This window comes from Oratosquilla oratoria, chromosome 41 (assembly GCF_046742065.1).
Source record: "Oratosquilla oratoria isolate Oo_2021 chromosome 41, ASM4674206v1, whole genome shotgun sequence".
NCBI classification, from domain to species: Eukaryota; Metazoa; Arthropoda; class Malacostraca; order Stomatopoda; family Squillidae; genus Oratosquilla; species Oratosquilla oratoria.
Genome location: NC_134817.1, coordinates 9899382 through 9911741, shown reverse-complemented (window position 1 = coordinate 9911741; position 12360 = coordinate 9899382). Strand labels below are relative to the sequence as shown.

The 12360-nt window shown below is 49.5% G+C and overlaps 1 protein-coding gene across 1 annotated transcript in view; it reads right to left on the bottom strand.

Moving 5' to 3' along the window:
- Positions 1–12360, bottom strand: part of LOC143020958 (uncharacterized) — a gene marked incomplete in the record, with an annotated part of 725096 nt that overhangs the window by 419662 nt on the left and 293074 nt on the right. The window contains 1 exon segment of the mRNA XM_076177994.1: positions 282–1568. Within this exon segment, the coding sequence (XP_076034109.1) occupies positions 282–1568 (1287 nt within the window).

Sequence of the window (12360 nt, the reverse complement as noted above, 5' to 3'; positions counted from 1 at the left end):
CAAAGGTGACACCACACAGTGAGCAGAGACAGCACCACAGGAAACTCGGGCGAGACCCCCCGTCAACAAGGGTGTCAATCATCGCCAGTAGGAGTATCGGCCACTGTAGGCAGGAATGCCAACCAAACACCAGGTCTGCCACCCATGGGTACCAACTGCAAACCGTCACCTAGGGACGGTTATGGGCGTGATTAGAGGACCAACCGCCCAGGGCGTGCGTGCGTAGGTTCGTGCAAGGGGAGGGTAAATGCAAAAGGGGGAGGGACTGCTTGAGGGCGTACCTGCTTCCTGCGCATCCGAGTTGTAGTACGCCCACACCATAAGCTTCTCCAAGATGGAGGAACCTGATGACAGGTCCTGCGAGGAACCGTAGAGCTCGTCGTCCTCCTCCCGCTCCTCCTCGGTCACCGTCTGGCGGAAGTAGAAACCGTCCTCCTCGCACAGGAGTGAGGAGGACCCGCCCATGCCGCCCTCGCCTTCAGACAGCACCAGGGCACGGCGAGAGAGCAGTGGAGGTCGAGCACCGTGCAGGCACCTCGTGGGCAGCGACCGTGTCTTGAACTCCTCCACGGGACCCCCGAGGGAGGCGGGGGCCGAGATGCCCCTCGGGTGGGCCACAGGGCCCATTCCTCCCATTCCTCCTCCTCCTCCATTGCCCATTTCTCCTCCTCCACCACCATTTCCTCCTCCTCCTCCTCCTCCTCCACCGCCTCCGCTGCTGCTGTTCATCTTCTCCCCGATATCACTGAGCCTGCTGGCGGCCTCCGAGGACGAAGCCACGCTGGGGAACACTACACTCCTGGGGAGGGACCAACACCCTCCGGGCGCCTGGAACCCGACGGCCCGGGCCCCAAGGGCGCCCCTGGCGGGGTGAGGCGAGGCAAATCCTTGAGCGGGATTGGAAGGAAGCCCTTGTTGAGGCAAAGGCAGGGCGGCCTCGCTAAGGCTTGTGGGGCAGCTGAGAGACCCCGGCCCGCTCAGGGTCCGCGGCGCCACGGGCAAAGGCGAGTCCGACGGAGGCGGTAGGTCCTCGGGGGCGGTGGCCGACGGAGGAAGCCCAGCGGCACCGATGCGCGGGTTGGGCGGCGGGTAGTACTCCGGGGTCGGGTTGAAGGGCGGGTAGCGGAATCCCGGGGGCACACCGGCGGGAGGAGGCGCCCCACCCGGGGGTGGCCGCGCGATCGACGGCAAGGAGGACGAGGCGGAGGGCGGCCCGCCCACCACTCCTCCGCCGACACCGCCTACAGGAGGTCCACCACCGAGGGAGGGGGGAACACCACCCCCAGCGGCAACGCTGTTGCTGTTGTTGCCGCCGACGGGGGGGACACTCAGCGGCGTGTAGAGCTGCAAGTGACCCGGAATTAGCCCGGGAAGCGGCTGCGGGCCGCCGGCGACGACGACGACGCCCCCAGCGCCACCGCCGCTGGGGGCGGTGGAGGACGAGACGGGAGGAGCTGCCTGGAGCTGCGCCGAGGAGGCAGCGGCGGCGGCGACGACGGGGGGCGTGGGCGCGAGGCGTGTGTACGATGGCGCTGGGCTGAGGACCGAGGCCAGGGGGCGCGGGGGGCCTGACGGGGGGACAGACGAACATGGGTGAGTATATGGGGGCGGGGCCGGCAAAGGGGGCCGGGGGGGCTGGTAAAGGCCCCCGTCCTCCTGGGAGGGAGGGTCCGACGGTAGCATGTCTCCTGCTGGACACCACTGACAGCCGACTCCTCCGCACTTCCTCCACCACCACCTCCTCCTCCTCCTCTTCCTCTTCCTCCTCCACCACCTCCACCACCACTTCCTCCTCCTCCTCCTTCCCCACCACTCCTCCTTCACCGACTCCTCCTTGGACTCGGCCTCAGCGTTGCCACATCGAGTCCTACTCAGGGAGAGGAGGTGGAGGTTATCAGGAGCCGGCTAAATGCTACACGTCGTGCTTTGCCGGTGTGATCATCACGGGGCCGTGGGGGGGGGGCGTTTTTGCGGGGGGGGGGCTGGGGGGTTGTTAACCTTCACGATGAGCACCGTCCTTCGAGCAGCACCACGTCAGCAACACCAAAGACACCAAACATCACGGATGGCCAGGAATCATCACCACCATCATCATCATCATCATCATCACCATTATCAACGACGTCTCTCTCTCTCTCTCTCTCTCTTTTGCTCTCTTTCTCTCTCTCTCACTTTCTTTTCTCTCTTTTGGGACACCAACGAACGTTTTTACGAACACTTCGGACACGGAGAGAGAGCGTCACGACGAACGCGTAGGGATCGAACTGGGGATCCTGTGAGACAAAACTTCTCAGTTCATCACTGCGCGGACACGAGCGCCCAGCGGCTTGAGTGCCAACTACAATGACCCCCCACGGTGACACACTCAAGTGTCACTGCTCTTCTCCCTCCTCCTTCTAGCCCCTCTTCCATCCTCACCCTATCCTTCCTCCTTCTAGCCCCTCTTCCTCTTGTTCCTCCTCCTTTTAGCCCGTCTTCCATCCTCACCCTACTCCTCCTCCTCTTCTCCCTCCTCCTCCTAGCCCCTCTTCCTCTTGTCCCTCCTCTTTCTAGCCCTTCTTCCTCCTGCCCCTCCTCCTCCTAGCCCCTCTTCCATCCCCACCCTATCCCTCTTCCTCTTCTCCCTCCTCCTTCTAGCTCCTCTTCCATCCTCACCCTTCTTCACCCGGTCCCTCTTTCTCTTCTTACTCCTTCTACTTCCGTTTCCCTCCTCTTCCTCACCCTATCCCTCCTCCTCTTGTCCCTCCTCCTTCTATCCCCTCTTGCATCCTCGCCTCATTCCTCTTCCTCTTCTTCTTCCTCCTAATTCCTCTCCTATTCTTCACCGACCCAACTACATCTTCAGCTGAACACACAAAACAGTCACCTGAGCTCTCTTCCTCCTCCTCCTCCTTCGGTTCTTTCTCATCTCTTTAAGACCGCACTACCACCCCTAAATCATCTTCTGTGTCCCTTTATATACATCCCCCTACCCAACCATCCCCTTATCCTAAAACAAACATTTCCCTACTGAGCACCTTCTCTTCCTCCTCCTCCTCCTCTCATGCGGACTTAAGTACTTCTCAAACAACCTTCTCACTACATCCACCTATCGTACTTCACGCCCTTTCCCCCCCTCCCCCCTCCCCCCCTTCCTGGCACCTCGCCTTGGCACCCTTCCTCTCCAGTGCCACCTGTCTTGCAGAGGAAAACAGTGACAGCACTTTCCGGGTGCTGACGTCATACACTACGACCCTTCCCTCTCCTCCTCCTCCTCCTCCTCCTCCTCCTCCTCCCCTCTGCCCTCTCCTCCTCCCCCCCAGCCCCTCCCTCATCCTCTCCTCCCCTCCCGTCCCTCTCTACTTTTCATTCCCACTTAAACCTGAAACGCACTGAAGTTACACAACCCTTCCTCTGCAGGTTTGATTTTTTTTTTAAACTTGTTGCCGTGTGATTCTATTCAGGTCAGAGCCTTGTCCCGTCTCACCACATCAACTCTCTACTCACCCACAATCCCTGCTCCAACAATCTCCAACATTCATCAATTTCCTTCTTCCACACCATCTACCCCATACTCCGTCCACTTTCATCTTCGTTTCTCTTCATCCGAGATGTCACATGCCCAGACCAACCCCAAAACTAATCCCCCTACCAATCCCCTCCCCCCATCATCTTCCCCCACCTTTCTCCCCCCACCTAAATCCTCGCCGTCTCCCCCTCTCCCCCCCAATCCTCACCCTCGTTTCGTGTTTTGTACTGGAAGGTCTAAAAATACTCGTGGTCATTATCAGACGTCTTCTACTAGGGGGTCCGCCCCTCCAACTTTCTTTTTCATCTTTCTGGTTCCTCTCTTTCTCCCTCTCCTTCTCTCTCTTTTTCATCTTTCTGGTTCCTCTCTTTCTCCCTCTCCTTCTCTCTCTTTTTCTATCTCTCTCTTTCTCCCTCTACCTCTCTTTCTCTTTCTCCCTCTCTTTTTCTCTCTCACTCTCTTTCTCTTTTTCTCTCTCTCACCCCAAATGAAAGCTGCCAATCCTTCTGTAGAGTCCTGGTGGTCTCTCTCTCTCTCTCTCTCTCTCTCTCTCTCTCTCTCTCTCTCTCTCTCTCTCTCTCTCTCTGTCACCCAAGTCACTTTTCAAAAATACATTTCTCTCATTCTCTCACTCCCCACTAACTGTCTCACTTAAACATCACTACCAAATGGGCCCAAAATCACGAACAATAATAATAACCACAATACGAACAAATAAATAACAACAGCAAAGACAACCAACGAAAACAGCTACAATGACCAAAATATCAAGATGTCTTGACATCATCCCTGAATAAAACAGTCTGGAGGGAGTACAAGCAATAGAAGGACAAGTGCACACCTTAATGATTATGTTCTGGCTTGCGTCCAACAATTTCATACAACACAGAGAAATCCCGCAATGGTTTTGTAAAAAAAAAAAAAAAAAAAAAAAAAAAATATATATATATATATATTTGTGTCATTTTGACAATTGGAAATAAACTCATCTGCTGGGATTCGAACCGCCGCCAGAGCGGAATGCTTCATATAAAGCGAGGACTGTACAGACGGTACAGTCCTCGCTTTATATGAAGCATTCCGCTCTGGCGGGGGTTCGAATCCCAGCAGATGAGTTTATTTCCAATATATATATATATGTTTCTGGTGCCTACATTTGACACTGATTCTTCTGGCTGTCGCCAGGCGATTTTATTCATGAGGGATATCCCCTACACACGTCACAGGGATACGACTATTCTGATTAATTCTTTGGTGTCCAGACTCTACTGTTAAATACTTTGTGGATGTCGCCAGGCTCTATCATTATTATTATTATTATTATTATTATTAATTATTATTAACTATTATTAATTATCATTATTATTATTATTCATTATTATTATTTTGATCATTATTATCATCTTCTTTACTATTACTATTATTATCATTATCTTTACTATTATCATCATCATCATAATTATTACTATTATCATTATTAATTTACTTTTATTATTATTTCTTATTATTTTCTTTTAATGTAGCAGTTCCAACGTGGGCAACCACAGACCGTGAGTCATCATCCCTGCCAGCCATCGTGCTTAAAGGTCACAGGTCGCCCCGTCAGTCACAGAAGAGTTGGGGACCACACGACTTACAAAGAGAGAGAGAGAGAGAGAGAGAGAGAGAGAGAGAGAGAGAGAGAGAGAGAGAGAGAGAGAGGGGGGGGGGGCGGGAGGGAGAGAGAGAGAGGGGGGGGGGCGGAAGAGAGAGAAAGAGAGGGGGGGCGGGAGGAAGAGAGAGAGAGAGAGGGGAAGGGAGGGAGGAAGAGAGAGAGAGGAGAGGGGAAGGCAGTGAGGGAGGGAGAGAGAGACAGAGGAGAGAGAGGGGAGAGGAGAGAGAGAGAGGGGGGAAGAGAGGGAGAAAGAGAGAGAGGGGGAGGGGGAGAGAGAGGGGGGGAAGGGAGGGAGGAAGAGAGAGGAGAGAGAGGGGAAGGAAGAGAGGGAGGGATGGAGGGAGGGAGAGAGGTGAGAGAAAGAGAGAGGGAGAGAAAGAGAGAGAAGTCAAGGTAAAGGATGATTCTCATAAAACGTAGACACCCTAACGATAAATACATTCGGAGTTCGCTGTTAAACAAAGGGCTCTCCTAACCCATGCCACGTCACTCCTGCAAACTTCTCAATCTCGTCTCTCCACCTTCAGTCTGGTTTTACTCTTCCACGCTTCCAACCTCGCGGCGTCCAGTCAGTTACACATGTGCTCCCCAATTTATTCATTGTTATTTTATGGCCTCTACAGTATCTTTCCAAGTCTACACACACGCGCGCGCACACACACACACACACACACACACACACACACACACACACACACACACAAGTAAATAAAAACCTTAATGATAATGAGTATATGAATGAATAAAAAAATGTATAAACACGGGTTTGTCTAACAAGATGTCTTGGAACAAGGCGAGGCGGCTTCGCTCTAACTAAACAGTGAAGGGGCTCCCACAACAAGTGAAGGGGGTCCCCCACCCGCCTCCAACCACTCCCTTCACATGAAGGGAAGGGCCCTTCTTGGAAGACCCAAGGGCCCTCCACGGATATAATGAAGGTTTACATTTTTTTTTTTTTTTTTTTTTTGTGGGTGGGGTTGGAGTGGCCATCTTGCATGCAAAACATTAGAGGTTGAAACCAAAATTAAAATAAATGATAAAATGGCAAAGAGAAGGTGGTCCGCCTCTTGCCTCTTTTGTTAATGCCTCCTCCCTCCTCCTCCTCCTCCTTCTTCCTCTCCCTTCCTCATCCTACCCGACCACCACGAACCCCACCATAACTACCACCATTACCAAAATTCACATTACCTCCACCACCACCACCTCTTCCTCCTCCTCTTCCTCCTCCTCCTCCTCCTCCACGCCTCCCTTCCACTCCTGTACTTCTCTGAGGGAAGGAGATTTCTTTGAACTCCGTCACTTTACTCCAATTCTTTTGAGAACATACTCCCAATGAACTCTCATTTGGGTGAACACCCTCCCTCTCCCTCTCTCCCTCCCCCTCCCCTCCCCCACTTCAAACTTCATACATCATACCATCACCTTTGCCTATGTGCTCTGATAGCCAGTACTAGGGTCTTGTGGACCCGTATAAAGCGGGTTACAGTTTTGCAGTTAGTTAACATATATCAAATTCAACTCCCGCCTACTACACACACACACACACCTAATCACCCTAATTATGCGATTGAGAATTGTATATATGGGGAATGAAAAGGGTGGGAGTGATTTCTGTGCCTTTTTCTTTTTGGCTACCCCCCTTGTAAGGGAAAAAAAGCCTTTGGTATATGTCTATATATATATTTATATATACATATATATATACTTATATATATGTTCATATATATAAATATATATATATATATATATATATATATATGTACTGTATATATATATATGTACTGTATATATATATATATATATATATATGGGTGTGTGTGTGTGTATATATATATATATATATGTATATACATACATGTGTGTGTGTGTGTGTGTGTGTCTGTATAAATAAATTCTTCAACTTTCATTTTTGTTCAGATCCTTCCTTCCATCACCATCCCCTTTCCTCTCTTCCCGTCCCAGCTCTTCCCCTTCTCTCTCTCCCTTCCTCTCTATTCCTCTTCCTCTCTCACAAACCCCTCCTATTTCTTCCTATGCATCCTACCTCCTCCTGTCCAGCTACCACCCAGTATGTCCGCCAATTCCTCTGAGCTTATCGCAGTTGTCATATTCTCTGGTTTTCCTCCTCTTCATCGTTTCTCATTAACTTCCAACGAAATTTCTCATTCCCAGACCCCAAATGTCCTTTCCTTTTATCTCCTGGATTTTATTTCTCTCATTCTTCCTCCATCCTCCCTTCCTCCTTTACCCCTCCCCTCCCTCTCTCCTTCCTTCCCTCCCTCCTACGTATTATCATTTTCCCTCTCATCCCCAATTCTTTATCCTCTTCTTCATATACCCTCGCACGGTACCCTTGTATGACGTTATCTCCTAGCCTCGCTCCGTACCCCAAAAACAAACCTCATTCTTAGCCTCGCCCTATCCTCTGAACTATGTCATACATCCACTATCCTTTCAACTATGCATCCCTATCCTCATGCACTATCCTCAACACAAAGCAATATCGCTGTCACACTGCGTGATCTAACTTATCCCCAATATCCTCGCTCCACATGTCTTTCCTTTGATAGCTTTCGCAACACCGGACCGTTATTACATATCCTATGGCTTAGCCTCGCTGTAACCCCCTACCTCGATGGCTAGCCTCGCCAAGTACCCCCTGTAATGACTTAGCCCGAGGCTTCACCTATCCCGTAGCCTAGCCTATTACGGTCTCCTAGTTCGAAGGCTAGCCTCGAAAGGGGCCCCTTCTTCGTGTCCTAGCCTCTTACGATCTCCTGGTTCGAAGGCTAGCCTCGAAAGGGGCCCCTTCTTCGTGTCCTAGCCTCTTACGATCTCCTGGTTCTAAGGCTAGCCTCGAAAGGGGCCCCTTCTTCGTGTCCTAGCCTCTTACGATCTCCTGGTTCTAAGGCTAGCCTCGAAAGGGGCCCCTTCTTCGTTTCCTAGCCTCTTACGATCTCCTGGTTCAAAGGCTAGCCTCGAAAGGGGCCCCCTTCTTAGTTTCCTAGTCTCTTACGATCTCCTGGTTCTAGCCTCGAAGGGGCCCCTTTTTAGTTTCCTAGCCTCTTACGATCTCCTGGTTCGAAGGCTAGCCTCGAAAGGGGCCCGCTCTTCGTGTCCTAGCCTCTTTCGATCTCCTGGTTCGCTAGCCTCTCATGATCACCTGGTCCGGAGGTTAGCCTCGACCTGGCACCCTTTCAGTGCCTTACAGTGCCACCTGTCTCCTCATTTCTCGTCACGTGCGCCATCCATCGACATTTCCTCTCCAATTTCCCGCCCATATGACCTTTCGGCTCGAAAAGATAAAAAATGATATTCACCAATCAAAAAGTATGTCTCCTTTTACAAGAGAGAGAAAGAATACCTATACCTCTTCTGTCGGTCCCCTATCTCTTTCTCTTATTTCGTAAGGACACAGTTTGATTAGGAAATGAAAGGAGGTGGAGCGGGGGAGGGTGGTTGAAAACAGGAGGAGGAAGTGGGGGAAGAAGAAAAAGGAGGAGGGAAGAAGGAAGAAGACGAAGAAGAGGACGAAGAAGAGAGAAGGATGGAAGGAAGAAGAGGACGAAGGGAAGGAGAGGAGGAGGAGCGGGGGAGGGTGGTTGAAAACAGGAGGAGGAAGGGGGAAGAAGAAAGAGGAGGAGGGAAGAAGGAAGAAGATGAAGAAGACGAAGAGGAGAGAAGGAGGGAAGGAAGAGGAGGACGAAGGGAAGAAGAGGAGGAAGAAGATGAATAAGAGGACGAAGAAGAGGAGGAACGGGAGGGGGAAGAAGAGGAGGTGGAAGAGAAAGAGAAGGTGGAGGAGGAGGATGGGGAGGAAAAAGAATAATTATTTCGAAAAGGAGAGGAAGAAAAGAGGAGAATTGGGGAGGTGGGGGTGAGGGAGGAGGTGGAGGGGGGCACAAAGAGAACAAAGAGACACGAGGGAGGGAGAGGAACAAGAGAGGAGAGGAGGAGGTGGAGGAGGATGATGATGAAGAAAAGGAAAACTTTAAGAGGAAGAAACAGGATGAGGAGAAGGAAGAGGAGGTGAAGGAGAAGAGAGAAGAAGAGGAAGAGAAATGGGAGAGGGAAGAAGAAGATAAAGAGAAAGAGGACAATGAGGAGGAGGTGAGAAAGAAGAGGAAGAAGAAGAGGAGAACGAGGAGGATGACCAAATGGGAGGAGAGGGAAGAGGGAGAAGATAAATAGAAAGAAGACAATAAGGAGGAGGAAGAGGAAGAGGAGGAGAACGAGGACAATGAGGAAGAGGAAGAGGAAGAGGAGGAGAACGACGAGGATGACCAAATGGGTTACCCGAGTGTCAGAAACTGGCGAAGGAGACAAAGCCGAACTAAAATCACCGAAGTCGTCGACTTCGCAAACGGAGACGAGACGACCGAGCAAAGGGCTCTTGCTCAACGGGAGCCCGGCGAGGTCTTTCATACTTTACTGACGAAGGCGAAGGGGGAGCTTCTTTTGAGGACGACGGCGTGTAGGCCGAAGTAGACAAGGGTGGGTATTATTTTTATTATTATTATTATTATTATTATTATTTTTTTTTTTTTTTTTTTTTTTTTTTAACTCTGACCCCATCGGTATTGTGCGACTAGTTTTAACGAAAATAAACAGATTACGACTCCAAAACACTTGACTTAACCTGACCTAACCTGTCCAGTTGTAGTGTAGGGATGGGTTTATGAATTACCCCATACGTTGTACTTTATACATTCTATTTAAACTCGGGTCACAATACGGGGAAGGGGGGAAAGGGGGGAGACAGGGTGGAGAAAAGGAGGAAAGGGGGGAGACAAGGGTGGAAAGGGGGAGACAGGGGGGGGGGAGAAAAGTGGGGGGGGAAGTGGGAAGGAATCTCCTTATCAAACGTCCTACGTCGACCCTGATCTCATTAACTCATCAAATTATGATGACATCACCGCCTGTCTATCTGCCTGTCTGTCTGTCCGGCAATCTACTGGAATCACCTCATTCGACATGCTTTTAATATGCAAATTATTTTTCACCCCTCTCTCTCTCTCTCTCTCTCTCTCTCTCTCTCTCTCTCTTTCGGGCGTCTTACCCTCTCGCCTTCCACGACCCTCAGAAGAAGGAGGAGGAGAAGAGTGAGAAGAAGAAGAAGAAGAGTGAGAAGAAGAAGAAGAAGAAGAAGAAGAAGAAGGAGAAGATGAAGAAGAAGGAGAAGAAGAAGAAGAAGAAGAAGAAGAAGGAGAAGAAGAAGAAGAAGAAAATGAAGAAGAAGGAGAAGAAGGAGAAGAAGAAGGAGAAGAAGAAGAAGGAGAAAAAGAAAAAAGAGAAGAACAACAACAAGAGAAAGAAGGAAAAAAAGATGAAGAAGGAGAGAATGAGGGTACGGGAAAGCAGGAGGAAAAGAGAAGAGGATGAAGGAGGAAGAGGAGATGGAGGAGGAGGAGGAGGAGGAGAAGGAGGAGGGTATGAGGAGCAGGAGGAAGGGAGAAGAGGAAGAAGGGGGAGGAGGAGGAGGGTATGAAAAAGCAGGAGGAGAGGAAAAGAGGATGGAGGAGGAGGAGGAGGAGGAGGGTTTGAGGAAGCAGGAGGAAGGGAGAAGAGGAAGAAGGAAGAGGAGGAGGAGGGTATGAAGAAGAGGGAGGAAAGGAGAAGAGGAAGAAGGAGGAGGAGGAGGGTATGAAGAAGAGGGAGGAAAGGAGAAGAGGAAGGAGGAGGAGTAGGGGAGGAGGAGGAGGAGAAGAAGGAAGCTGGAGGAAAGGTGAAGAGGAATAAGGAGGAGGAGGAGTAGGAGGAGGAGGAGGAGAGAAAAAGGAAGAATCATCATCGCAAGTCCACTCATACAATATAAACAAATAAACAAACAAACCTATTAACATATGAAAAAACAAAACAAAAACAAAAAACATAAAAAAAAATTAATAAAACTTTTTTTTTCACTCCAGCCGCCTCAGAAATATAAGTCTCTTCCTCTCCAAGCCTCCTTCCCCACCTCCACCTCCCTCTCCCTCACTCTCTCCCTCCAGGAGCTATCTATCTCCAACACACATGCCACTATTTTGCCTTGATCACCCTCCTCCTCCTCCTCCTCCCCCTCTTCTTTCTCCTCCTCCTCCTCCTCCCCTCTTCTTCTTTCTCCTCCTCCCCCCTCTTCTTCTTTCTCCTCCTCCTCCTCCCCCTCTTCTTCTTTCTCCTCCTCCTCCTCCTCCTCTTCCGTCTTCTGTCCCAAGGAACAATGCCCATATACTTTGCCTTTATACATCACCACTCCCACCTTCCCGCCCTCACTACCCTATCCCTCCACCACATCTTTCCCCCTCCCTCCTCCCTTTTCATAATGAGGTCTTGGACACGCCAAGGCGTGTGATGGTTCGCAAGGATGGAAGCGCTGGTGAAATACGGTCCCTAAGGGATAGAACAAGAACGACAACAAAATTTTCGTCGGTCTACATAGCCACGTCACGTATCCAGTATATATATAGAATATATAATATATATATATATATATATATATATATATAATATATATATATATATATATTGCTCTGTTGCAATAAAGGCATGTCAAACATGCCGCAGCGAACCTGGAATGGCTCATCAAGTGAACAATAATTGCGTCGGTCACATCACATCTTCCATAAATGTATGTATATATGTATGTATGTGTGTGTATATATATATATATATATATATATATATATATATATATATATATATATATACATATGTGTTATATATATACATATATATATATACATATATATATATATTATATATATATATATATATACACACACACATTAGCACCACCAAAACCACAACCATCACCATGACAACTCAAACATAGCGTTTCCGCAGCCAATGCATGTTACCAGGGCGACCCCAGTACATGAGCATCTGATAGAGTTTTGAGTTCTGAACTCTGTCTAATTATCCTTCTGTTATTTACGAGTTCTACGTCTGATCTGCCTGCCGTTAGGCGATTTTATTCATCTGAGGGATAACCCATCCCCGGTAATTTTTTTTTTTTTAAGTTTAGTTTAGTTTAGTTTAGTTTTAGTTTAATTCATTCATCTTGCTACTGTACATCCATTCTTTCTGTGCACTGTGGGATCTCCTCTATGTGTACCTTCTCACCAAAGCTACCACCATCAACCACCAACACAACCACCACCACTACTCCCACCACTCCTTCCACCACCACCACCACCTCTCACTCACCCTCCACAACCAC